We start from the raw sequence: 27441 nt of genomic DNA on the forward strand, positions 1-27441 counted from the left end.
ACTATTTTCATTCAGAAGATGGAGTTTTTCTGTCAAGAAATCCTTAATTATTTTGTCTCTCAAGAAGTTCCTCTTTATCAAGCTGAGTTCCTGTAATTTCTTGCATCCTCAATGTCTTTGGCTAGGGATTCCACAGGTTTACAAAATGCTGGTTTGTTCTGGAATACTTGCATAGCAAGTGTGAAAAGTAGCAACTATTATTTCCTATAATTATTAATAATAACAACAACAATAATTTTATTTATTTTTGTTGTTGCTGATAATGCTGCAATATTCATAACACTGTCTGCTGGCATTTCATTAAATAGTCTTAAGGTTTATTTTTATCTCCTATCAAAGGCTTTGTTTTAAAATAGAGTATTACTTTAGGTTGCTGCCACATGGTAATTTAGTAATCTCCAAGCCTGTATGATTTGTTTCCATGTAGCATTAAGTGTCACCAGCAGAATGTCTTTGCTCCAAGGAGTTTACAGTCTGAGGCCATGGGTTCACAGGCTGGGTAAACCAGAGTTTGCCTCCTTTGGAAGGAATAACACCCTTGGCTTACCAGCTGGAGAGAAGGTTAACTGGAAAATTTCCAGTACCTAAAGGGGCCCACAGGAAAGATGGAGAGAGACTGTTGACAAGGGCCTGGAGTGACAGGACAAGGGGCAATGGCTTCACACTGACAGAGAGCAGGTTTAGATTGGATATGAGGAAGAAATTCACCTCACCCCTGTGAGGGTGGTGAGGCCCTGGCACCAGGTTGCCCAGAGAAGCTGTGGCTGCCCCATCCCTGGCAGTGTCCAAGGCCAGGTTGGATGGGGCTCTGAGAAACCTGGGATAGTGGGAGGTGTCCCTGCCCATGGTGGGGGGATGGAATGAGGTGACCTGTAAGGTCCCTTCCAACACAAACATTCTGTGAGTCTGTGAAATGCACTGGTCACCACAATCAGTGAGTTCAGTCAGTTTATGGGAAGATATGAGAAGCACCATTGTCACTGCAGGGTGGGACTGGAGGTAGGAAAGTGTCTGTGTGTGGGGGGGAAGGACAAGTACAGCAAAGCAGAGAAGAGTAATGGGTCTTCTTTCAGTTTGTTAGATTGGCCCAAATTAATTTCAGTTCATTTATTATATTGGTCTAAATATTCATGAACTTCCAGGCTGAATAATCAATCCCCACTATATATCATTTGACCCTAAATAACTTTCGTAGAGTAACACAGTCCCATAAAACACATGTAATGTGGGTAAGAGCAAAAGTCTCATTCCTTTGGAGATTAGTGTGTTACTGCAATCCATTAATGTTTCCATAGATGAATACAAGCAATATCTCCCATTTATGTAATGGATGCTAAAAAATTATTGAATCAGTTCAAGTGCTCTAGAGCTGCATGTAGCTGGGCCTTGTGGAGTATAACTGGGGTTTTGTTTTGTTTTCTTTTTTAAAAGGTGCTTTGTTGTTTTTACTATTATCATAGGTCAGATGACAATGATTGTGGGCCAAGTTGGCTGTGGCAAGTCTTCACTTCTCCTTGCTATATTGGGAGAGATGCAGACCCTGGAGGGAAAAGTTCACTGGAGCAAGTATGTTTATATAGCTATTAATTGCTGTATTCATTTAAGGAGGAGGCTGAGATTTGCTGTGAGAAATGTAAACTTCATGCCTCAGAACTGCATGTTGAGTGATTACCATCACCCAGACCCTCTCTGGAATGCATCACCTGCAAACTCAGGAAGGATTTTTCACTGTTCTGTCATGTTCAGAGCAGGCAGAGCAAGGTGCCCCAAGAAGGGAAAGAGGCTAGTCTGGTGATTAATATCTAATATACTGGCCTAGTAAATGACCTGGATAGAAAGCAGAGGTCATTCCTTTTATCAAATAGGCTTCAGTACTCACTATAATTGAAGTCAGCATTGTCACATTGTTCCTGTACCCACTAAAGTGTGGAGCTCCTCCAGCCCAGTGGATGTGTGGGGTGCCAGCCTCAAGGAAAGGATGTATTTCCACTCAGAACTGCTGCTACTGCTGGCAGAAAAAAAGATGTAATTACATGTGAGCAATGCTTTTCTCCTTCCCTGCTCCTTACCCAAGCCTCACCTATGGAACAGTGTCACTCTTCCCAGGAATACACTCAAAAAGCAGCCTGAGCACACCAAACACTTTAAAAGTAAAGGCTGGGCAAAAGCTGTTTCTGAAAGGAGAACTGCCCATGAGGTCAGGCCTTGGATTCAGAACCAGTGAATGAGAACTTCCCACAGAAACTAAGTGGGGCAGCAAGCACTCTTCAAGCCTAGGCAGGGCAGAGACAGTGGAAGTGATGTGCTGTAACCCCAAGACTTGTTCTTTGGTTTTAAACATCAGTTCTGTTTCTTTAAAACTACCAAGTCAAACCCCTCTCAATTTTCTTTTTGCTGAGAAAAGAAGGAATTTTGTCACAGAGACCAATATTTTGTTGCCCCATCCCTTGACTAGTAAACTCCTTTGTCATGTTTTTCTTACAGCAATGTTGTAAACTGGATGTTTTTTGCTTTTCCTGTGATAGTATTCATGGCATTTTTGCTCTCTAGCTGTACTTCACTTTCTGCTATTCTAAACAGATGATCTCACTGGAGTAGCAGGTACAGTTGAAGCCAAGGCTACACTAAATTTAGTTCAATTATCTATGAATTTAGGCTTTGAAGGAAGAAGAATATGTGACCTACCACAGTTAGTAATTTAAGATATGCAATGAAGGTTTTTATACCACAATCAGGCATTGTTTATCTCAGTCATAAAAAAAAAATAAAATGAGTAAGTAGAATGTACCTCGAAATGATTCTCAAAATTGTTTTGAAAGAAGTATTTGAGAAAGACTCTGATTTTTCTTAGATAAAGATTTGGAACCTTGGAAAAATTTAAAAAATGAGAAATCTTAGAAACATAATAGATGCAGCTTATTAAATGTTTAGTAATTATGAATTGTGAAAAAAAATTAAGTTTAACATTGTTCAAGAGATAGAATCACACTGTCAGTTGATTAGGAGTCTGTACATTGCCACAACACCAAGAAATTCAGGTTTTAGCAAACACCTCAGATTTTTTTCATTGCACACTATGATTGTGATATAGCTGATGCAAACAAGGTTATATTTTGCTGGTAATTTCAGACTGCCTGGCAGACAGATGAATACAGAAGGATACTTCAGGTATTTAACTAAGTGGATCCTGTATATTGCAAAATCATAATAAAGGTCCTATTTACTCTTTTAAGTCCCTTTCCATGTGGTTCTCCATGCATGACTAACGCAGCTACTGATCCAGGGATGAAATGCAGGCTAAGTGAATTTCTTTATAAACACAGTATTTGTAAGCATGTTAAGATTTCCCCAGTTGTATTGGGAAAATCCTGAAAGGCATTCACTAGGATTCAAATACCCTGTTGCTGTGGAGGCTGACTGCAGTGAGAGCTGTGTGTCCTGGTGCCAGGGTTGTCACTGCTTTGGCATCTCAGGGAAATGAAGCATGGCAGTGTAACTTTCTGTAAAACATCTTGGCCAGGACAAATCTGATGGGCTGGGTCTCAGTTTTTCAGTTATATGAGGCATGGCCCAGAAATGTGACATCCTTAGATATGGAGCTGCATTTTTGTTTTCCCAGTGAGCAATCAGCTTGACAGGCTTGTTAGACATTGATGCATGGGGCTGTCTAGGTGTAGTCATTCAGCCAAGCCTGTTTCAGATGAGAGTTATTTATTATTAAGTTATTTCTTAATAATTTGTGGGAGTCATGCAGAGACATGTATTCCTGTCGTGCACATCAAGCCAGACAGTCAGAACCATCTTCTCAGGCTGCCAAGCCAAGAGGGGCTAAATGGAAACCTTTCACTTGCCACGTGGTTTTTTGTACATTGAAATGGTTTCTGTGCAAACAGCTTGTGGTATACTAAGTGAAAAGCTCAGGAAACACAAGAGCTATTAAATGGAACCTCACTCATCATTATATGGAAACATGAAGAGGTTCAGGTGTCTGTGTGACAAATTCATGTCCATCTGTGTTATTACATGTGTTACTGGGGGCACATCTTTGGATTCAAGATTCCTGACATTGGTTTGTCCTCAAGTATCCAGAAGGATGTGACAAATATTAGGAAAACTCAGTGCTCCCCTCAGAAGGATTGCCAAGTGCAATGCTCACCCAATGATTACAACCACAGGAGCTCACAGAAAGCACTGAGGGGCACGAGCACTGGAGGGATCAAAAATCATCCCCATAAATGTCAGTGGCCAAAACCAGCAGAACTGCCAGTTCTGGTTGCAGGGACAGACCTAAATTTCTCTAAACTCCTGTATGGAATTTGTGTAGATGCTTGGTCCTCATCTTGTCTCAATTTCCTGCCTATATTAGCTATATTAGCAGAGGAAATGGTCCATTCTGTGTTAACAGGGCTATTCCAGAGATTTTTGTACACCTTTCTTCTCCTCTCGCACTACCTTATAGGATGGGGGAATCAGGGCCTTGTTAGAGATGCTTTAGTCTATTTTAAAACACTATGAGTTACTATAAAAGTGTCTAAATCTCTCAACAAGGGGTCTTATTAACTTTTCCTTAAAACCTTGATTTCAATTGATTTCTTCTTTTTTGTTTGTTTAATTTTTTTACCTTATATATTCAAAATCCTAAAATGACTGATGAGTTTCGTCCCTTCTACCATTTCAGACTTGGACTCACCACACCCCATTTTGGACAATATGTATATTTTATAGTACAGCTAAAAATCAGTATAAATAGCCACATTTCAATAAATAAATGAACTAGAGGAAACAAATGCTAATCCCCTCAGGCAAATAAAATAGCCTTTTTAGAAATCTCAGGAGCTTCAGCTTCAGCCCACTCCCATGCCCTGCAATCACATCACTCACTCAGATTCAGCAGGGTAATAAAGTATAAAACCAAATACTTAATCCTCTTGTTTGTGAATGCCCCAGCTCACTAAAGGTCTTCTCTGAGTTTATTCATGGGATTATTGGTGAATGTGGGTTCTCACAGAAATCTCATTCATAATTTGTGAGGATCAAAGTTTATTTGTCAAGCTAAGCCAGGAATGAAATTTCTAACCAAGGAAAAAGGGTTTAAGAAACAGAGAGCCTAAAATTAGTCCTTGCCCATTGAGATACTCTGTTTGGTTATAATGGCAAGCACATTAAATCTGGTATGGAATTGCAAGGAGTCTTGCAAGGCTTGTGCCCAGATTTTGTTAACTTGTAGTTCAGAAGGTGCTCCCAAACTTATACCTGAACGCATTTTCTTCTTCTCTACCACTGCAGTGCTCTCCTGACACAAGTTTGGGGTTCTTGAATAGGGCAAATTTAGGATTTCTTCTTCTTGTTTGCCTTCACCTAATTCCCAGCCCCTTTTCAATCTCTCCTTAGACTCCATCTTTTCCTTTCTTGTGACTTTTTTCCATTGTAGAGAAGACTGGAAACTTCTGCTGAATGAAAGACCGAGTTTTAATGAGGGGCTGTCTGCTTTGAGCCTCAATGTGTAGCTATCTGACACTTCTGAGATTTATTCCCCTCTGATGCAGCACCTTGTCTGGCAAGTGGTGTATAAAGAAAACACAAACTGTCCATTTTAGGAGACCTGAATTATCCTCAGAGAGCTGATGTGCAGCACAGAAAACAACATGTCTCAGTGTTGGCATTTTGAGAAGATGCTTAATACATGAGTCTAGCACTACAAGGACTCTGCTTGCTATTAGAATTTTTATGCCCTTTCTAGACTTGGCTATCCTGCTAAAGAGTGCAGCTGCATTTATTGGTATCCCAGCAGGCAAGCAGTCATTTCTGTCTCAGCATTAAAGAGTTTCATCTAAAGTGTTCATAGGCCTGAGAGAAGAGGATTTGTTTGTTTATGACTTTTTTTTAAAATCAGGAAAATAATGTTTTAGCATGAGTTTTCTACCCCCTCCCAGTGCTTGTTTCTATTTACCTGGTATAATGTCTTTTAGGTTTTGCACTTTGCAGTGATGTACCACCATGCCTGGAATGAGCATCATTGCTGGTCCAAAACTGCTTTCCCTGACATTCCAGGCTCTTGGGACTGTTAAAAAGTCAATTAACAAACAGAGGGACCTGCAAAATCATTTATGTCATTGCTGCCATTTGAATGCTCTTCAGAATGTATTTCTTATGGATATGATTCTTAAGAAGTGGAGGATGACAAGAAAAACCTACATGTTGTAGGGCACAGCTTTATGCAGCCTTAGTGCTTCAAAGAGATTCAAAATCTCTTCTGATTCTACAGTGTAGCTGCAAAGCTCATCTTGTCTCCAGGGGAAATTTGACATTAATTGCCAATTTCTGCAGGCCACTGGCAGAACTGTGTGGAGAAGCTAAATTACTGCTTGCCAGGCAATATTAATATTTTAATTTTTAATAGGTTTTATGATACATTTTTAATTTTTAATACATTTTCTAACAACATAATTTGCCTGTTTAGCCACCATGCCTTGTAGATATGAAACTGTCACACTTAGAAAAGTGTTAACGCTTTTGCTTAGACCTTGTTTGTTTTACCTTCAAGAACATAAAGACCCAAACTTATTTTGAGTTCTTAAAATATGTAATTAACTCCAGGTTAACTGTATGTAAAATTAGCACAAAATGTTATTCTTTATATTTCCTGCTTACTAAATGTCATTTACCATAACTTACAGTGTAAATGAAACTGAACCTTCTTTTGAAGCATCCAGAAGGTATTATTTCTTTTCTAGTGTATCATAAAACACTCATTAATTTCTTCAGAATTTCCCCAAATCCTCATCTTTGTGCTCTTAAACCATCTCCGTATTTCCTTACCAAGTTGACAATTGTTTACTGTCGGATTAATTGATAGATTGTGCAAACCCAGTGGATCCCACACTTCTCCAGCCAGTGAATCACTACCTCTGTCTTGTCTGAAAGATGCTCAGCTCCCATCTGACCTCAGTGGGAGTTCAGTGTGCTCCTTGTCATGCAAGACAGGATCTCTACCCATGAGGCATTATTATGTGTCTCCTCTCACATGTTTTTGAGTTTTCTGCCCAGCACTGAGTTCCCTGTGGTGCCTAACCTGGGATGGAGCAGGGCAGAGATGGAGCCAGCTCAGCTCCAGCTAAAGCCAAGCAGGGACTCCACCCCTGGCTCCAGGTTTAAAAGAAGGACAAGCTCCACTAAAAGTATGTGACAAATGACAGAGAGGTAGTGGCACACAGAGCTGTGGTTGGGAGCCACACCATGGTTTGCTGCCCCATAATCTTGAGGACATATTTCATATGAGTGCATATGAACAACTAAAACTCCTGGAAGTTTTGGGATATTGCTGACAGCTTCTAACCAGCTGTTTCTCCTGCCTTAGCACCCCCTCTCTCAGTGGGAAATACTACATGCTTACAAATGAAGCTAAGCAAATGCTTTACTGGAAGCAATACCATCAAAGAGACTGAGAAGGAACCTAATTGTGGCCTTCCAGAACCAGCAGGGAACCTACAGAAAAGATGGAGAGAGACTCTTTACAAGGGCCTTGAGTGACAGGACAAGGAGGAATGGCTTCACACTGACAAAGAGGAGGTTTAGATTGGATATTAGAAAAAAATTCTTTATTGTATGTGTGGTGAGGCTCTGGCACAGGGTGCCCAGAGAAGCTGTGGCTGCCCCATCCCTGGCAGTGTCCAAGGGCAGGCTGGATGGGGCTTGGAGCAACCTGGGCTAGTGGAAGGTGTCCCTGCCCATGCAGGGGTTGGAACAAGACGATTGTTAAGGTTTCTTCCAACCCAAACCATTCCATGATTCTAAGTGTTCAGATCCATGAGCTGGTACCAGTTCACACCTCCTTCTTCACATCACCTTGGGCATCTCAGAAAAATACCTGAAATTACATGACTGTTTTTGCTGCTGTACCTTGTTAAAACAGGCAGAAGTAAAGAACATTCATGCCCCTATTGACAAATGTCATTAGGCATTTAGACACATTTAAAGTATGTCTAATAAATCCTTGGGAGGCTACAGTGATTCCTTCCCAATCTGTATCAAGCTGCCCTCTTTTTCAATATCATTGAGGATATAATAAACAGAAAGGAAAAAAAGTATTCACTGAGAAAAAAGTATTTCATATGTGTGGCCACATAAAATAATCTCACACTTCAGAAAGCATCAAGTCAAGTGTGCCAATGCCATTTGAAAAGTGCTTTTTTATTCTGTGTTTTGATGTTAGAGAAAATAATGCCAAGTAATTATTCCTGTGAGAATTTAATATTTCTTAGTATCAGTAATAGTTTGCCTTTGGATTTGAATTGCAATTACTAGATTGAGGTAGGTACCAGCCATTGACAGTAGAATAGAATACAACCTAGAGTGTAGATTTTGCCATGAGGGGAGAGAGTGGGTGCTGCTCTAACTAAAGCATTGAATTTAAAACTCTTCCCTTCATTTTGTTTTGCTTATGTGTTTCCCTGATTTTTTCTGAATGCAAATTCATGAAATTAACTTTAAAAATCCTGATTATCAGCTATTTCCCAGTGTGAGAGCTTTGTTTCTTACTAAAGCTCTGTGTCTGTCTGCAGTAGGAACAGGTACTCCGTGGCTTACGCAGCTCAGAAGCCGTGGCTGCTCAATGCCACCGTGGAGGAGAACATCATCTTTGGCAGCCCCTTTAACAAGCAGAGGTAAATATCCATCTCTTTGCAAAAACACCTGGTAGCTCCTTTCAAAGAAGGTTTTTTTTGGCATCTTCTGGAGGAAGTTTGTAGATTCTGGAAAATATAAATCAGTGCATGCTAAACCTGGGGTGGGTTTAGCCAACCTGACTTTGTTCACCTCAGAGGAAGGTTTCTGGTTTAAGTTGGGCTGCTCCTCTAACCAGAGCACATGTCTAAGATGTTTGTGAGAAATCCCACAGTGGCAGTGGCTCTCCATGGAATACAGCTGAAGTCATATGTGCCATTTCCAGGGTGAGATGAATCCCATCTTTGGAGACAAATGTATTTTTCTTTTGTTTAATGGAGCCCAAGGTTGCCAGAGGATTCAGGAAACGGGGATTCTAGGCATGTTACCACTGAATTTATGTGCTGATCCTGCTGTGATCAAGTTACTGGAGCAGCCACTTTCTAAAAACAGCATTTATGAAGATGGGGTGCCTCAAGGGAATGGCTTTAATTCTTCCTTTAGAAATACAGAGAAAGGAAGTGTGAAAGCTGAGGTGAACAGCTTCTATTGTGCCTATCCAGCACCTACTTCTTTCATCCTTCTAAAAGGTCAATTAACAAATATGGAAAAAGTGACTGGACTTAAGGAAAACCAATTGCTGATGTTTTCAAAGGCAACACTCTCTCTGTTTTGAGTTATTGAAAATACACCCTGTTCCTCTCAGTCTGTGCTAAGACATATGACTCCATTCTGACTTGATAAAACCTAACCATGGCCAAATGCATTGAAATCCATTAAAGCACCAAAATTTCAGGGACCAGATTCTCCAGCCATTGCATCCATCAGCTTGTTTCACTAGCTTCAAAAGGGGCAAGGCTGAATTTCATCGCTCAGATAGTCTGATCCCAGCTGCTCATCAGCAGATCACCTGCTACAGACCCAGAAATCTCAACAAAAAATGTCAAAATTTTGCAAATGATTTGCTGGTTGTGGTAAGACCAGAAGCATTGTAAGGATCCTTTATCCTGTAATATCACTCCAAAGAAAATGAGGGGGCACTTAAAGGGGGAAAAATAAAAACTCAATGGAAAATAGCTTCAAACACTCTGGAGTCCAACAAAACAACTCCATGATAGGGAAGAATGTACTCAATAATTTACAAAATTAAAAAGCACTCTTGCCAATAAAGACTTCTAATAAAGATGTAACTTTTTTTTACAATGCTTGATTTACAATGCTCCAGGATTAGTTCTCAGTAATCATTTTGCCCTAGTTATTTTTACAATTATCCATCCATCACAGAGCAATAAAAAGTTTGTGGTGACATCTACCAGGAGGGTTTTTGTTAGCAGAGTGAGTGTCTGGGTAAACAATTGCAATGACCACGTTGTTTTTCCAGGTACAAGGCTGTTACAGATGCCTGTTCTCTGCAGCCTGATATTGACTTATTGCCATTTGGTGACCAGACAGAAATTGGAGAAAGGGTAAATAATGTGAATGCTTTAATCTCTGCTTGCCCTCTGTATTAAGAAGATACTCCCTGATGTCACTCAGACAGTTTTGGTCTGTATTGGGCTGCCAGAGTGGTAAATAATTGTAATTCACTGAGATTACTACAAAAATAGCTGAAATCTCTTCTGCTTCTTCAGCTATTTCTTAAATAGGATTTTTTGACCAAAGTCTCCCATATTTTGCTTGCAGAATTTGATGCTGGTATTGGTTACATTTTTCAATCTAAAGAGCCTACTGTGCTCAGAGCAGCTCTTCATAATTTACACTTACCCATGAATAATAACTTTTCTTCTGATATTATATGAGGATATGCTTGCTTATCAATAGAGTTAGCATTTTAATGAATTTTTTTTATTTTTAATGAAACTCTATCATTGAAAAAAAAAATCACATTTCCAAAAGCCTGTCATAATGTTTATTCAGAGATGCCTGTTTCTGATCCATTTGAATCATTAGGGGATTAATTTAAGTGGAGGCCAACGACAGAGAATCTGTGTAGCTCGAGCACTCTACCAGAACACCAACATTGTCTTCTTGGTAAGATTTTTCCTTTTCACATAGAATGTGCAAAGTTAGTAATAAAACTGTAATTCCATATAGTTAGTTTATATTTGGAAGACCTATGGGGACTTGCATTCAACTCCAAAACCAAATTATAGAGATAGGAAATAAGCATCCATTGGAGGAAGCATCAAAACATCCTGGGAGGCTGATGGAGGTGGGAATTCCTGCACAGATTAACACTGGAAGAGTGGAACAGATTGTTTTAACTTCTCCTTGCTCTCAGTGGTGACCTACTATCAGCACAGTCCCACAGAAATCAGCATGATTTCTGATAAGGAGCAATAAAGAACAGTCTAAGGGCTTAGTGCTCTCCTGCAGAGTGCTGTGGAGTTGGACAGCCTTTCCCTTCTCTGTTATCACTTTCAGGGCGTATGAGAAATTTCAGGAGGTTCATGAAGGGGCTGTTTGAGCCACTTAAAAATTAAGTAGAGACTTGTTGAAGAAAAAGTGTTTGCATATTGATATCCTTATCTGAATGTTGCCTTATTTCCAGCCACACTCACTTAAAGTGAAGACCAAGCATGTCTGTAGTTTAGTTTGGAGGACATGAGAAGAGCTGCTAACTCTGCTCTAATTTTCCTGTGCCAGTTTTACATCAAAATTGAGGCCAAGTTTGGCTTTGGATGCTGGCATTTTTAAATTTGTATGGGAAATTTCAGTTCTGGTGTTCCTGCATTCTATCAGTGAGGCATGAGCACTACACACAGCCATACAAAAAAAATGAAACTGAGTCCATTGCTGTGAAATGAAGAGAATGAAACTGAGTCCATTGCTGTGAAATGAAGAGCAGTGGATTCCAGCTCACTGGAGTGTTGCCCTCTGACTGAGTCTTAGGCACTAGAGAGAGATTAAACATCAGTAAAAACAGATTTTTTTTTTTTTAAATACTATTTTAGGAATAAACCTCACTTTTGTATCCTGTTCTAATATTTTTCAATTTGATGTGACTGCAGGATGACCCATTCTCTGCACTGGACATTCACTTAAGTGATCACTTAATGCAGGAAGGGATTTTGAAGTTTCTGCAAGAAGACAAGAGGACTCTTGTTCTGGTGACACATAAATTACAATATCTGCCACATGCTGACTGGGTAAGAGAAGAGGTACCAGGGGAAAATTTGCTAAGGAAGAATGTACACTTGAAGTTAACACCGTAACACTTAATGGGATTATTACTTTTCTCTGCAATAGAGTTCCTCCTTAATTCCATATGACATGTGGCTAACTGACACTTTATTTAACACAGATTTTAAAGTGGAAGAACTATTTTATTTTTACATTATTTAAGTAGATTTTTTTTTTCATTAAAAGGCTTGGAGAATTTTGATTTAATTGCAACTATGTCTATCCCTTCTTTTCAATGCTTTTAATACTTGTTCAGGAAAGCTTATATGACTTATATGAGTTTCAGTTTATGAGCTGTGCAAACTTAAGAAGCTATTAATAAACTATGGAATAAAACGAAGAGAGAAATTTGCATAATGGCATTGTCACTAATGGTGAGATGTATCTTGTAGGATCCAGGTCAGTGATTATGGCATCTGTGTTGTTGAGTGCTGGGTGCTTTCTCCCCTAGATCATAGCAATGAAGGATGGAATGGTGCTTAGAGAAGGCACACTAAAGGATATCCAAAACAAGGATGTTGAGCTATATGAGCACTGGAAAACTCTGATGAATCGCCAGGATCAAGAGTTGGAAAAGGTAAATAGAAGCATATGGGGAAGGATGAGTTATCTGCAAAGAAATATTTGTCATTCAATTTCAAAAAAACCCAAACCATGTCTGAAGCAAGTTTTCAACTTGACTTTAGGGTAAAACTACATGACCTATAAGGAGTTTCAGGGGCTAGAATAGATTGTCCAGGAAGTGTGTGATATATCCATCATGGATAGTTTGTAAGGACATCTTAGCCAAGAAACCCTTGGAAATGTGGTGCACAACGGATCCTATGGTGGGGCAAGGGTTGGACCCAGAAATTTCCTATGGTATCACTTATCCTTTTATTCTGTTATTGCCATGAACATTTAGAATTCTCTAAAGACTATTTCTGAAGTTTTTACCATTCCAAAAGAGAAGGAATGAAAGAATAGCAAAGAGAGGGAAAGAAGTGAACAAAGCTGAATTCTCTGAAATTTAAATTGAAAAATACAGTGTTTTTCCATTCTGTGACTTAAATGATCCACATAAAGTTTCTTTGAGATTACTGCAAGTATTACTACAATTGGTGATCAGCTAAGCTCTAAAATTAATAAATGATAACCTAATTACTTCAGGATATGGAAGCTGACCAGACAACTCTTGAGAGAAAAACCCTTAGAAGGGCCATGTACCCCAGAGAATCCAAGTCACAACTGGAAGATGAAGATGAAGGTTTGTTTTAAAATTTCACTTTATTTAATACCATTTTTCATTGCCTTTCCACTTTTATAGCTGGTAGTTCTTAGCAGCAAAGTGTGATTCTATTGAAGACACTTGACAATAATAGTGGAAAGTCCAACATTTTGACCTGTTTACAACAGGACTTGTTTAAGGGATTGTCCATATATTTCCCTAAACAGCATGCAGAGATAAGGGTGTATCAAAGCAAGTTAATTTCTTTGCTGACTCACAGTGCCTGGAGTTATTGAGGGATGAGATAGAAGTACAACAACAGAAAAAATTGTAGAGGAAAAAAAATGAGTATCTGTCAAGAGTATGTCAACATTTCCTTTCCTCAAGTGCAGCCTGCAGGGCTGTGAGATATCTATTCTTATTATCTGGGATAAAAAAAGTAAATTTCATATTTATACACCTCTGCAATATGCATTTCCATAGTAGTAGTCTTCCACCATTTGTGTTTCAATAGAATGTGATCAATTATCATTTTAGTACACTGGATTGAAAGGAAAATTAATATTTTTAGTGCAAACAGATGGTGAAGAGTCTGGATGGACAGGTTTGAGAGTTTTCTAAAATCTTCCAAATTGCTCTGCTGACTGTATAATAAAAGCTGATGAAAAGGTTGGGAAGGCCTGGTCTCTGCTCTAGATAATAAGCAGTGAAGACTTGGTTTATAAAAAATTTTCTTTAAAAAACTGTGACAAGTCAAAGATTAGGAAACTATGGAATTGCTTAAAGAGCACAAAAAAAATGAAAATATGTCTGAGGTGTTTGCTGTTCTTAAATGACAAATTAAATTTTGACTTTAAAATGTAAATTCAAAGCAGAAGGAAAAAAAAATCCAACAAATCCAGTAAAACAAGGTATAGTTATTATCGAATCCAAGCTAACTTGATCAAATGTCTGAGTCACAGAGGAGGAAGAGGAAGAAGATGAAGATGATAACATGTCAACTGTCTTGAGGCTCAGGACAAAGATGCCATGGAAAACCTGTTGGAGGTATCTGACCTCTGGAGGATTTTTCTTGCTCTTTCTGATGATTTTCTCCAAGCTGTTGAAACACTCAGTTATCGTGGCCATAGATTACTCGCTCGCTACGTGGACATCCATGGACAATACAAATGAAGCCAGGAATGCTGATGAGGATAAGAGCACAGAGAAGGTGAGCCAGATCCTGGAGCCTGACAGGGAAAAAATGAAAGAAAATGAAAGAAAAAATGAAAGAAAACATGCTCCAAAGTAATTATTTGCTGTTCATCTAGAAGCCAGCTGGATTGAAATGACAGGTAGATTATGATACGGGATGGATGGATTCTTAATGGTAAAAGAAGTCAATTCAAATGTTATCAATCTTTTTGACCATTCAGAACTGAAACAGAAGCATATTTGAGGGTAGAAAAAGAATTAGCCTATGAAAGTAAGGAGCCTTACACTAAACTTTTCCATTTGGATTTTAGAACTGATCTTCTAAGTCAATGACCACACTTTCCTAAGTACTGGCTGTCAAGTAGCGTCCTGCCAGAAAAAAAAAATAAATAATGGAAGTTTTTAATTGTACTGCTCCAGTACAATCTGCTTGTAACTGAAAATTTGACTCATGCACAATATCTCACTGGAATCCACTTACTGGACTTTCAGAAGGCTTAAATATGCTATATTTGCTGCTGGCAAATCAGTTTAGGATTTGCTCTGAGTATTTCATGATGCTTGAACTTACTAAAGTAGAACTTTTCAACATCTCTTAAATGCTTTAATACTTGAGAGGTTCAAGCACTCGGTTTCCCTAAGTGGCTAACAATCCTTTGTATTTGTCCACATAATCAGTCTTCACAGTTCTAAGAGCTGCCGTTTTGAGGTCCTGAGGGGTAGAATAGAATGAGGGATTTTAGAAGTGCCAGAACTTCTAATTATGTGGACTTAATTAATTGCAGTTCCATCATAGTTCTTTTATTTCCCAAAGATTACATATTATTATGTAATACAAGATATATGATATAGTAGCTGATGGGCATCAGGTACCTTGGGAACTTCCCAGCAGAAAAGAAAAATGGGTGTTTATTTCTAGGATTGATGTATTTGTCATTCCATTAGACTTATCATGTAGCTGTCTTCAGCATCCTCTCTGGAGCTGGGATTGTCCTTTGCCTCATCACATCCCTGACTGTGGAGTGGATGGGCCTCACAGCAGCCAAGAACCTACACCACAATCTCCTCAACAAGATCATCCTTGGACCAATCAGGTACAGCAAAAATGATGGCCCTGAAAAGCTACTTTGTCAAAACCCATCCTCTTTGTAACTGCAAAGGTACTCCAAGGAAAATATCTTGTATTTGACCTGTTTCCTTCAAGGCCTCAAAAAGGGAAAATAATTAATCAGATAATCATGGGGGGAAAACATTCCATGAGAGAACATGTGAAATTTTGTCTCTGTTTTTTTTAATCTGACTGAAATGTTTCAGAAAGCTGGCACTCCTGCAGGGCTGGGGGGTCAAGGACAGTTCTGAGGGCAGTTCAGGCTCCAGAGCACCCATCTCGAGCTCTGAGCAATGGCCATGGTGCCAAACCATGTGGAGACTAAGGCTTCTCCTGTGCACAATACCCAGGGCCTCACAGGCAGCAGGATGGCCAAGAGGATGCCTGAACAACAAATACATTTATCACAGTGCTCCCATGAAACAGCTGGGGTTGGTGCCCATTAGAAGGAGGCTGAGCAGCAGCCAGGAACAGGCTGTGATTTATAGAAGGGATCTTAAATCCTGATGGAGCAAGATCAGGACACAAGACAGCAGGTTTTTGGAAGAGGAGACAAAATTTTTTTCAAGGGAAAGTGCCAAAAGAAGCATTTAGACAGTCAGGATGCAGATAAGATGATCTGGTGTGTTATTCATATTTATTGCTTGGTTTTAGACAATGGCTGTATGCAGCTCTGTGTTCTGTCTGACTGGGCTTTTAATCCAAAACTGGAATTCCTCTACAGGTTACTTTTTGGTTTTAATTTGTCCAATAGGTTCTTCGACATGACTCCACTGGGGCTAATCCTAAATCGTTTCTCTGCTGATACAAATATCATTGACCAGGTAGATATATCAATATATTCTGTTTTATTATCCTGACTTCATCAATTTTCATGTAGATCCTGAATAAGATGGTGTGTTAAAATATTCAGTAGAGAAAGGCATAGCAAAACCAAGCTCTGAGAATAATAGTAGGGACACTCAAAGTAAAAAGTGCACACATTGAGGGCATGTTTATTAAAATAAACATAGTGGAAGGTGGTGGCTCAATTTCTTCATATGCAGATTTGTTGGAAGATCTGGATTAAGAAAACATCAGATTTGGGGCTCAGAACAGGAAACATAGTAGAGTATAACAACTTCGAATATATTGGAGTAGTTGTGACAAATAAATTTTCCACCATGGCTGGCAGCACATGTGGATTGAGAGCGTTCAGGGAGAGGAAGGACTTTCACTACAGCTGTGCATTAAAATTTTGGGATGAGCAATAATCCTGAATTTAAGGTTGGTTGGAACATGGAATAAAAATTATGAAACTCTGAGACAAAGCATTCTACTTCTCTAAATATCTGACATATCAAGAACAATTTTCTCCTCCTTGCCTGATATATAAATGAGATGGAAATGGCTCCCATTTCCCCACGATCCTTGAAACTCTGACCTTTAGAAAACAAAAACCTACTGACTCATTTTTTAACCCCTGTACATTTGGCTATGAGACCCACAGAAACAAAAAGACTCCTGATATTAGGAGAATATCAATGAGTACGTAGTAGTATTATTCCACTTTTCTTATAGGAAAACATTTATAGTGGTGATACCAGGAATTTTTTTTCTCATGGATGTTTTTAATTTCCCTCTAGCACATCCCTCCCACGCTGGAGTCTCTGACCAGATCCACCTTGCTCTGCCTTTCAGCCATTGGGATGATCTCCTACGCCACTCCATGGTTCCTTGTGGCCCTCGTGCCCCTGGGCATAGCATTTTATTTCATCCAGAAATACTTCAGGGTTGCTTCCAAGTACGTATTAAAGAATCTTCCTGAAAGTTTCCTTCATGAAATATTGTACGTAAGAATTGTGGTAGAATGTGAGGTTGTAGGAGCCAAAAAAGGAGGAAATGGCCATGGCATCCTGCTTTTGGTCCTGAGGCATGAGTTTGAGGCATGCCCTGAGGAATATTTCCAACTGACCTGGCTATAAATGGGGTGTTTGGGGAAGTAACACCAACTGAATCGATTATTTTGGCTCTAGAGTCAGATGAACAGGATGTTTGTTAATCAGCTGAGCTTGCATCTGGTTGAAACTCCACCTTGACATTTGAGGGTTAGTAGAAAACAGAGAAGAACTCCTTGGATTAACATCAATCACAGCTTTTCCTTCATATTGGGGAAAAAAGCTCCACAGGAAGTAATTTCCACTGTACAGCGTTTCATATTAAGTGTGGTTTGGCTGGGTGTAAAGAATACAATCTTTTCAGCAAAAAGAGAACCATGCTTCTGGTGCTAAATTCATTCTATAATTTCATAAAACGTCTTCAGCAAGTAATTTGAAGTTTTTTCTTAAATTAAATCCATTAATCTTTTGTAATCAGCCAGAATCTTCCAAGAAGATTTATTTATAAGAAAACTCTGTAATCAGAATTCACAAACCAGAAATGTTTAAATCTGAAATAATTTGCTTAACTTCTCAGATTTTTCAGAAACCTAGTTCTTGCCCCACCAAACCTCCAAACTGAAACTGTATGTGGCAGTACACCAGATCTCAAGGTGGCTGACAAATCAGGAGACATTATTCTGCTCAAATTATTCTGCTCAATTAAACTCTTTAAAATCATTTGAGATGTGACTTGTGTTCTTTTGATGAACGATAGAAATTAAAACATCCAATTTATTTCCCTAAAAATTAGTCTTGGGAAATGTAGGATGAAGGAATAGCTTCAGCCAGTATTTGTAGCTCACTTGCATGCAATCCTTTGCAGTCATATAAGCCTCACTAATTTTTAGAAATGCAAATATTTACAGTATTTCTTGCAGCACTTTGACCCTTTGTTGTATTTTCCATTACATCTTTCAAAAAGTCTGTGTATTTTCCATCATAAATTTGAAAGATATTTATCATCAAAACATCAGCAGCAAATTCAGTTCTGTGCACTGCAACATTCAGCAACATCTTGTTTCTCCTGGCCTATCTAACACAGTGTGCAAAGTTTATAGGATTTTGATAACAAGTTTTAATCTCTAATGATCTGGACTTTCTTCTCTTTGTATAACTGGCTGCTGTGCCAATGCCAGAGTGTTACAGAAAGATGTAAATTTTTTTTCTATGGTTTGGAAAATGTTTCTCTTTAAGAAGACTGGAACTTTTTGGACTTAAATATTGTTGCTCCATGCAGGTCTTGGAAGTGCCATGGCAGAGTAATTAGGGAAGTTTATCACACATATTATTTCTCTATCAGTGCTGTCTCTGCTACAATCAATGTTAACCACACAAAGAGAAGATCTGCTATCATCTGAAATATTTTACTTTCAGCATGTTGTGGTACTTCCAGATATGGAAAATGAGGCCAGGTTTATGTGGAAATACAGCTTTTTTTGTTAGGCCAGCTGTTATCATAAAATATATAAAATTCCTGATACACATACTTTATTATATACCTCACCTAAGAGTCACAAATAACTTGCTGGAAAGTTTAAAATCAATAGTTTTAATTTTAAGTTAATTTCATTAATTTATCAGAATCTGCAAGAATAAAAGGTAATTAGGATCTGTCTATGTGCAATACAAAAAAATATCTGTTCTTGTCTGCCATGCAGCAAAATTTGTACAGACAGAAATGTTTAAATTGTAATGGGCATCTGTTGCTTTTTGTACTCCCAGGGACCTCCAGGAACTTGATGACAGCACCCAGCTCCCTCTGCTGTGTCACTTCTCTGAGACAGCTGAAGGCCTTACCACCATCAGAGCATTTGGGTAAAATTTGTAAAACAATTTATTAGAGGGAGGTTTGGGGGTCAGGGCAGCCTGTTCAGCTTCCTTGGAGCATGTCTGAGGGCAAACTGTTGGATTTGAAGAACTTTATTAAGCTATTTTGAAAAAAGAGAATAGATTTTTTTCCTGTTGCTTTGCCATGCCTCTTAAACATTTTGCATATTTTCAGTAACACATGTATTGGTGTTCCACTGAATTAAAGATTATTCTATTTTTAAGATATGATATTCAAACTTTTAATGAGTCTATTTTAACCTGGACAGCAGGGAGATCTGTTTTGCCAAGCAGGCAGAGGCACTGCCCCTTCAAACCCCCTGCTACAGCCAAATGTCCCTGAATCAGTTCTGTATTTAACCCACTTCCCACGCAGGGAGATATCATTTTGGCACTCTCCAGCTGAAAGGCAGTGTGCAGCTTGAGAGACTTTCCAAGAAAACTGCAGCAGAACAGAACTTGATCTTAATATTGTAAAAGTTCCCTTTGTTGATCAAAGCTGAAAAATAAATTCTGTAAGATCCAGAGAGTTTTGCCAGCTTTCCATGCATATATTTTCTCTCTATTACATGAAGTATAGGCCAAACTCTCCTATGTTCACTCCATTATGGTTATGACTCTGTCAAAGTGCCAGCTTGAGGTTTTTTCCCAGTAAGTGCACCTGGCACCCATTCTGCACTGTGTAGAATTCCAAACCAGAGCAGATCCCACTGCAATGCCAGTTCCATACCTATTTAATCAGTTTAAGGCTGTTTCCTCACATCAAGCTAAGCTTTAGGACCTCAGCTATTAGCACAGAGTGTTGCAGTAACACCTGTGGAAGAACAAGCAAAAACATTGTTGTGTTGAAGAGGTGTGAGCCAGTGATAAACAGGAAATTCTGTAACTAGCTCTATCAACAGAATAGGTATTGAAACTGGAAGTCATCATTAGGACCCGATGCTAATGTATGCTGAGTACTTCTCAAGAGGTTCAGGGTGGCCTTTCATCACCTGAGGAAGGTTACAAACCTGAGATTATCTCCTGAGGAAGGTGAAGGAGGTTAGCACTTTTCTGAGTGCTTCGATTCTTTTTTGCCTCACATAAAGACAATGTGGGCTTGGACGGCAGAGAGCAAAAGGCAGCCCGAGGACACCACAACAATTGAGTTGTTCAGGATTTCTGATGCTAATCCAAGCCATTTCTTTTCCCTGCCTGTGTTCCAAACCTGAAGTCTCCTGCATTTATTGTCTGCAAGCTCGTATTTACTGATGGTCCTGTTAGTCATTCTCTGCAGTCTGGGTTCAGGATGTTCCAGGATAAAACTGAGCAGCTCCTGACATAACTTACCACAAAGCAGTACAGTTGGATCACAGAGCAATCTCAGTGACCTTTGCTGTTCATCATCTGACAGGATAAAAGTCTGAAAGTGCCCAGAAGATGAGCTGAACGTGGATGAAAACACAGATTGAACATGTCAGATTTTCCATTAGGAGAGCAGGAGTTTTGCTGCCAGGAAAGATGAGTAGAGTAGTCAGTGCATCCTTGTTCCTGCCCCCATCCTTACTGTTACCAGTTGTTCTGGGGAGGTTTCTTGTCATGTTTACAAGCTGTGCAGAGGGGAATAAAATATCAGCAGGAAATAGCAGGAAAAGAAAAGGAAGTTTCTGGAAGAACAGGCATTAGAGGTGCTTCACAGTAGGGCCCTGAGACTTTGAAATGAAAGATAAACCAGACACTGAGCTGCTAACCAAAATTCAACTGGTTTAATCAAGTGAGGGTATTCACCAGACAATAGAATATGGAACAAAATTGTTTCCATCTGACTGTGCAAGGCACCATGAATTTAATACACTTGCACCAATAGAGATTTCCCCCTCCCCTCCCAAAGTGTAACTTGGCTCTTCAGTGGTCTGGCATCCTTGAACTGTTTTTTGAATGTGAATTGTGTTGGGGAGAGAGGAACAAGTGGCAGTGGAGGTAACACCACTCATTTTTCTGATTTAGACATGAGTTATAGCTCTCCCTGATTGTAGTTTCCCAGTTGTTTAGGCAAAGTGTGACTGCCTGAGAAAACAGCTGAGCTGAGCAGCTGAAAGGTTTGATTTACAGATCACTCTACATCCGTATTCATTGAAACCTTAGGGATGTCACCCATGTTGACAAGCCCTGCAGCTGGCCAGGTAACTTCTGAAATCAGATTTAAGCAGAGGTGAGCCCTCTGCCCTGGCTAGTGGCCTGTGAGGAGGAGCTGAGGGGCCACAGCAGCACTCATCTGTGGGAGGAGTGGACTACAATCCACAGCTATAAAAAGGGGATCAGCTCTGGGGAAAAAAGCCTGTCCCAGCATGCTGGCATTGCAATCTCTTTGAGGGGACAGTCTCTAGTCCAGCAGAATTTCTTGTCCAAAAAATCCCTCTCTGCTCCACGTGTTGCTCTGGCTACGGGGAGCTGTGGCAGCAGATACATGTTCTTAGGGAAGAGCTTTTAACCCAAAAACAGAAGGACAAAAAGTTTTGGGCTGGGGGGAGGGAAGGCAGAGCAGAGTTAACACTTCACCCTTTTGTGTGTGAGTGTGTAAATGTGTTGTAATGTAACAACTTTGGTCTTGGCAGGCATGAAGCCAGATTTAAACAACGTATGCTGGAGCTGACGGACACGAACAACATTGCCTACTTATTTCTGTCAGCTGCCAACAGATGGCTGGAGGTCAGGACGGTACGTTCAGTTTTGTCCCAGCCATGGTTTTGAAACCTTGGAAGCAAACAGAGACTTTGGCTGATGCAGAGGAGATAATAACGAGTATTAATCTCGCGAGGAGATTATACACACAGTTCCTTAAAATAGATCAGGATTGTTATGTTAAACCCAGAGGGTTTTTTCAGCTTTCTTGGCCAGGAGTAAGAAAATACAAGTCTGCCTCATCTACTGCTGCTATGCTGTCTAGCATCTGAAGGGAGTGCAAGAACAAACATTTACATAACTTCAGGAAAGGCTTTCTCTACTACTGTGCAGCATCCACAGACCTGCCACAGCAGGAACTGCTTTCAAGGCAGAAGGTGGCTTTTCAGTGGCTTTGTGAACTGTGCCATCCTTGTGCCAGAGCTGTTTTAGGCACAGTGATCTTCCAGGTCCAGCAGCAACTTTAATCCCACAGCTATAAGCTAAACCCTTGCAGGGCCATACTGTTTGTGGTTTTATTGCTTGATATCATGAAAGATAACAGAACTAGACTCCAGAAAGAAAATGCCAGGAGGGCACAATGCAGCCACTGACAGTGATACAGGCTCCTGGGTTTTGTGGAGGCTCTCTATGAGGGACTTTCCTCAGATCTGGGAGGCAAGAAGAGGCAAGCAAAATAACTGTGATTCCTTTATTAATCTTAAACATAAAGAGCAGTGAATAAACAGAGCAGTTGCCTGATGCTGCTGGACATAAAGAGCAACAGGCACAATTAATGTTCACATCAAAGGCTGTGCACTCACCTCCTTTTCCTGTTGGAGCAATGAAGTTATTCTCCATTTTTTTGTGATGTGCTTGAACCTTTCAGCCTCCTACAGCATCCAAGACCAGCTGAAATTGCTTCCAAATCTAAGACAGATAAATAACAGAGCAATAGCCAATCCTGGAATAAGCCTGTTAATGTCTCGCAGTCTTAGACTTGCTTACATGCAGAATGAATTTGATCCAAGAATACACCTCACTCATCAGAACATTAGAAATAATGTGATCTTGCCAAGGAATAGTTCATCTTGCTCTGCCTAATGGCATAGGAGGACCAAGAACACAAAAAAGTTTGTGGTATTTAATAGCAGCTCTTCCACCTCTCTGTCAGTGACACCTTCCACTAACCCATGTTGCTCAGAGCCCCATCCAGCCTGGCCTTCCAGAGATAAGGCAGCCATAGTTTCTCTGGGCACCCTGTGCCAGGGCCTCACCGCCCTCACAGGGAAGAATTTCTTCCTCATATCCAATCTAACTCCCCCTTCTGACGGTTTGAAGCCATTCCCCCCTAAAATTTGAGTCCGAATTCTGCTTATCAACACATTTTTTAGACAAATGAACTAGGCATCCCTCATTTCAAGTCTCAGAGGGAAAGATTCCTGACAGGGTATTATCAGACAGGAGGAGAAAAATGAATGGAAAATGTGATCCAAAGTAAATGTAATGCAGGCAGCAGTGGGACAGTGGGAATACCAACTGTATCCCATTAATCACCACCTTGACTCCATGACAGGATATGTGGCATATACTTCAAACCTGAGGTAAACATCAAGAAAATGGGTTCCAGCTCCTGCAAAGTTTCTGCCAATAAAACATGTGCATGACCTGTATTAATTCTACCAAAAGCCTTCCTGGACTTTGTGAAGTCAATGATACTTCCTTTTTTGAGGAGGCAAACCCATATTTGAGAAGACATGAAGGAGAGGGAAGAGAGTGGAATTGATTTGCTTTAATGGTGGGAATTAAGTGTGTCACTCTTATAAACTTCTCATGATTTTTAAAAATATGCTTATTAGATTTTTTGATCCCTGCTCTTTTTGAGGTGGCTACCATAGGATGCCCTAGCCCAAATGAATTTGCAGCAATTACTGGCCTCTTTCACTAGTGTTCAGCAAGCTGCTTTGAGTATTTGAGCTTGGGCATCACAACCATGACCACTTCCAGGGGAAAAAAAAACAAGAAAAATTAAGGGCTAGGTGTCATTATATAAACAATTCTTGGTAAAGTGAAACTGTTGCACAAGTAAAGAAATGTTCTGGTTGCTGCATTTCTTACTTTTTTGTCCCCCTGTCTCTCATTCCAGGATTACCTGGGTGCTTGTATTGTCCTGACTGCTGCTGTCACTTCCATCACCGAAGGGCCACACTCGGGGTTCATGGGGCTGGGTCTCCTCTACGCTCTGACGGTACGTGCCAAGGCCAAGGGCAGGAACTTCCAGACCAACACACTGATTTTATAATATTTTTATGTGTACATGGTCATCTCCTAGCCTTCTTAATCTTGAAAAAAAAGAATCCTGCAAATAATGGACTCGAGCCAAAGCTGAGAGAGTTCAGGGCAACTTGGACTTGCTTCAGGTTTTATGAGCCAATTAAAAAAACACAAGCATTCCCAGGCCCTGTGTGCTCCCAAGTGGAGCAGGAAAATTAAAAATGCGTAAGAGGACCTGCTGAGCACTCTGTTTTGTACAAAACAGCACTGGTTTCACCTCTGCATGGCAAAACCTGCCAGGAGATACAGATTGTCATCATCTGGGTAATCTTTATCCAAAGACCAAATAAAATAATCGCCGAAGAAACAGAATTATCAGTTTTGCCCTTGGAGGGAAATTGCTGAGATGCCCAGGATTGTCCATGTAATTACGAATGGATTTGGGGATTGTGACCTTTGTGGGCATGGTTCATCATGCCAGGTCACAACAGAAAGGCAGAGGAGATGGACTTAGAGATGACAAGGTTGTGGTGGTCCAGTAACTGGTTCATTTTGCCACTGTCATTAGCAGTGAGGAGAAGGAACAGTATTTTAGTGCATCTGGCTGCAAGAGAGACTGAGTGTTCATCATGAGCACAGAGTGAATGACAATCACCACAGAGAGTAGAAGTATTCATGAATTAACCATGAGAGTGGGGACAAAATATAACTGAATGAACCATGAGAGTGAGGACAAAGGCAGGACGACGATAGTGGCAGGAAGAACTTTTGAAACCATGGCTGGCATAGTAAAAATCAGTCTGCTTTGAAGCGTGAGGGAGGGATTAAGGTGTGGGTCTAACCCTGAGATCTGGCTTTCACATGAATTCTGGTGATCCCATGGCTACAACAGAAAGTCCTCAGCAGCTGCCTTAGGGTGACCTTAGATCCCCTCTGTGCTGCTGTTGCAACAGTGTGGGAATCTATCGACAACTGAGAATCAGTCCCAGGGCATCAGCTTCACTCTGAAAACATTCCTGGTAATGCTGCTTCATTAGCAGGGATCTGGAAGCTCCAGGATGTCTGCATCATCCTCAGCTTCTTTGTTTTTAGCCTGTGGTTGCAAACAGCTCACTTATGTGAAATAGGCACCTGCTCAAGTCTGGCACAACAGGTGAAGAAGAGCTGTAGGCACCAAGTGATCACATCTATCTCTCCTGCCCCACAATAACCCTGATGAGCTTTTGAAGGCAGATGTATCATTCATTACCTGTGTCCTCTGACATAGTTGGGTTATTTCGTTGTTTTTTTGGGTTTTTTTTAAATAATTACTCTTCAAAGCTGAGAGAGGGCTGATATTTGGACCTGGATGAGAGCAAATTTTGTACTAAGGTTGTGTTTACAGTCGACATCCTGAGCTTATTCTCTCCTCTTCTATAAACTCTGCCAACTCCTTTGCACAACTTTGGTGGAGCCTGAGGTAGTGGGCAGAGCTTTTTGGGTGCCTGGCTGTGTTATCAAATCTGCCAGATCTGATAGGATAGCAGCCTGCCACAGTTCCACAGTGTTTTCCTTATCTGCAAACTTTCCCATTTCTCTAACTTCCTAACTCAAAAGCTGGACACTAAATAAGCAGGTTTCTGAACATAAAGGCGAGAATATCCCATCAAGAACACTATATTAAGGACAAAGAAAGCAACCAAGTCCTCTAAATTAACAACAAATTTTTACTGAATCTCGGTGAAAATTTACTATTTGCTTATTGCATCAGTATGAGGTTAGTGGTAAAGAAGTAAGACTGGGGTGATTTATTCTTAATAAAGTCCTTATTTGGTACTCACAAAAAAAAAAAAACAAAAAAAACAACCTAAGGCAAAGTCTTTCTCTGAATATATTTGTGCATAGGGTGTTATTATTTTTAGGTTTCTAAAACATCATTCAATTGTATAAAATATCTCAAGTTTTAAGGGTTCTTGGCAATCAACTCTTCATAATAAATCAGTTCTTCTTTTTTACAGAAGCACCTAAATACAGAGTTAGGAAACAAATTTACAATTTTCAGCCATAAATAGTAAGTTCTGCCTAAAAAAGAATTTGTCTAAGCTACTAAGTAGTGTTAGAGAATTAATAATCAATGATTATCTGCTAAAAGTAATACCTTTACTATCAATTTAACTATTGATCAAATCCTTTTAATTACAAATGAGCATAAAAACCAGGAAGGAAGTATTGCTGAACTGACAACACATTTTTTTCCTCTTATATTTCTGTTAAAAACTTCTAATATTTTCCACAGAGAAAAATGGATTATCTAAGAATGCAGAAATGAAATTATCATAAAATATTTTCAATATATTTGCAAATAGTGAACTTTCTTAATCTTTAGTTGCAGTCTTTGAAAGAACAGAATATACATAATAGAAAATATTTCCAAACAGCACTTTCAATTTTGATTCTTTTCTGTGTTTGTGTGCTTAAAGAAAACACCTTTCAGCGCTGATTATTAGATGCTGAAAACAAGAGATTCCCTCAATTAGTCAGAGTTTAGGTACAACTTTTCCATACTTCTCCTTCAAAACACAAGGATGAGAATATCAAGCACCAAATTGCTGTCTTAGGGCTAATTGTGTTGGAGTATGACTGGTTTCTTATGGATTTGATGCTGTTGCACTGGGTCTTAAAATGCTGTAATGTTAAAAAGAGATTCACTCTGCTGAGTCAGGCCATATATTTTCATAAATGTATCCAGTCTTTACTTCCAAATAGGTAGATGAACAGAAAGGAGGCTGAACCCTGTCCTTGTATCTTGTGATGCAGATAACCAACTACCTGAACTGGGTAGTGAGGAATCTGGCTGATCTGGAAGTGCAGATGGGTGCAGTGAAAAAAGTACACAGCTTCCTGAACATGGAGTCAGAGAACTACGAAGGCTGCCTGGGTATTGCTCTTAATCTTTTTTGGGCTTTACATAGTGATGTGAAAGAGTGGTAGACTTGGTTATGCAAAATGTACACACCTCTCTGGCCAAAATCTGTTCTCAATGAGGTGTAGGAACTGCCACTGATGTGAGTGACAAGGATAACTAAAAGAAGCTATGAAAATATGTTGCTCATGTTAGTCAACATGAAAAAAATCCTATCAGTTGCCAGTGAGAAAGAGCAGGACCCTGTAGAACAATCAGAAAATACCACAGTTATAGATAACATGAGCAAAACATCCATGTAAGTTATTTAGAAAACAAAAATAAGGATAAAAATAAGACATGTCACATGCTTCAAAATCTCTGATCTTTATAACAGATGGAGACCACAGGAGTAGGGCCACGTTGGCAATCAGACCTCAGCAACTCTTCTCTGAGCTGCACATTGGAATTTGTGCTCCACACACTTCCAATTGGCTTTGATTGCTATTTTAGAAGTGGTTGAAGTGCAAGAAAAGACTTGTAGGTC

At 39.7% G+C, this 27441-nt stretch overlaps 1 protein-coding gene across 13 annotated transcripts in view; it reads left to right on the forward strand.

The window, feature by feature from the left end:
- Positions 1-27441, forward strand: part of ABCC9 (ATP binding cassette subfamily C member 9) — a 69086-nt gene that overhangs the window by 32602 nt on the left and 9043 nt on the right. For 9 of the 13 annotated variants that reach the window (XM_083860179.1, XM_083860174.1, XM_083860180.1 and 6 more), the window contains 17 exons: positions 1461-1566; positions 3130-3168; positions 6678-6716; positions 8562-8663; positions 10043-10127; positions 10612-10692; positions 11673-11810; positions 12296-12421; positions 12994-13090; positions 14014-14261; positions 15191-15339; positions 16108-16177; positions 16979-17136; positions 18995-19087; positions 21694-21796; positions 23886-23987; positions 26810-26930. In XM_083860179.1, coding sequence (XP_083716305.1) covers positions 1461-1566; positions 3130-3168; positions 6678-6716; positions 8562-8663; positions 10043-10127; positions 10612-10692; positions 11673-11810; positions 12296-12421; positions 12994-13090; positions 14014-14261; positions 15191-15339; positions 16108-16177; positions 16979-17136; positions 18995-19087; positions 21694-21796; positions 23886-23987; positions 26810-26930 — 1857 coding nt within the window. The remainder of the gene's footprint in view (positions 1-1460; positions 1567-3129; positions 3169-6677; positions 6717-8561; positions 8664-10042; positions 10128-10611; positions 10693-11672; positions 11811-12295; positions 12422-12993; positions 13091-14013; positions 14262-15190; positions 15340-16107; positions 16178-16978; positions 17137-18994; positions 19088-21693; positions 21797-23885; positions 23988-26809; positions 26931-27441) is intronic. The other 4 variants (XM_083860175.1, XM_083860178.1, XM_083860176.1 and 1 more) reach the window with 3 other exon arrangements.

This window comes from Zosterops lateralis, assembly GCF_965231275.1.
Source record: "Zosterops lateralis genome assembly, chromosome: 4".
Classification (NCBI taxonomy): Eukaryota; Metazoa; Chordata; class Aves; order Passeriformes; family Zosteropidae; genus Zosterops; species Zosterops lateralis.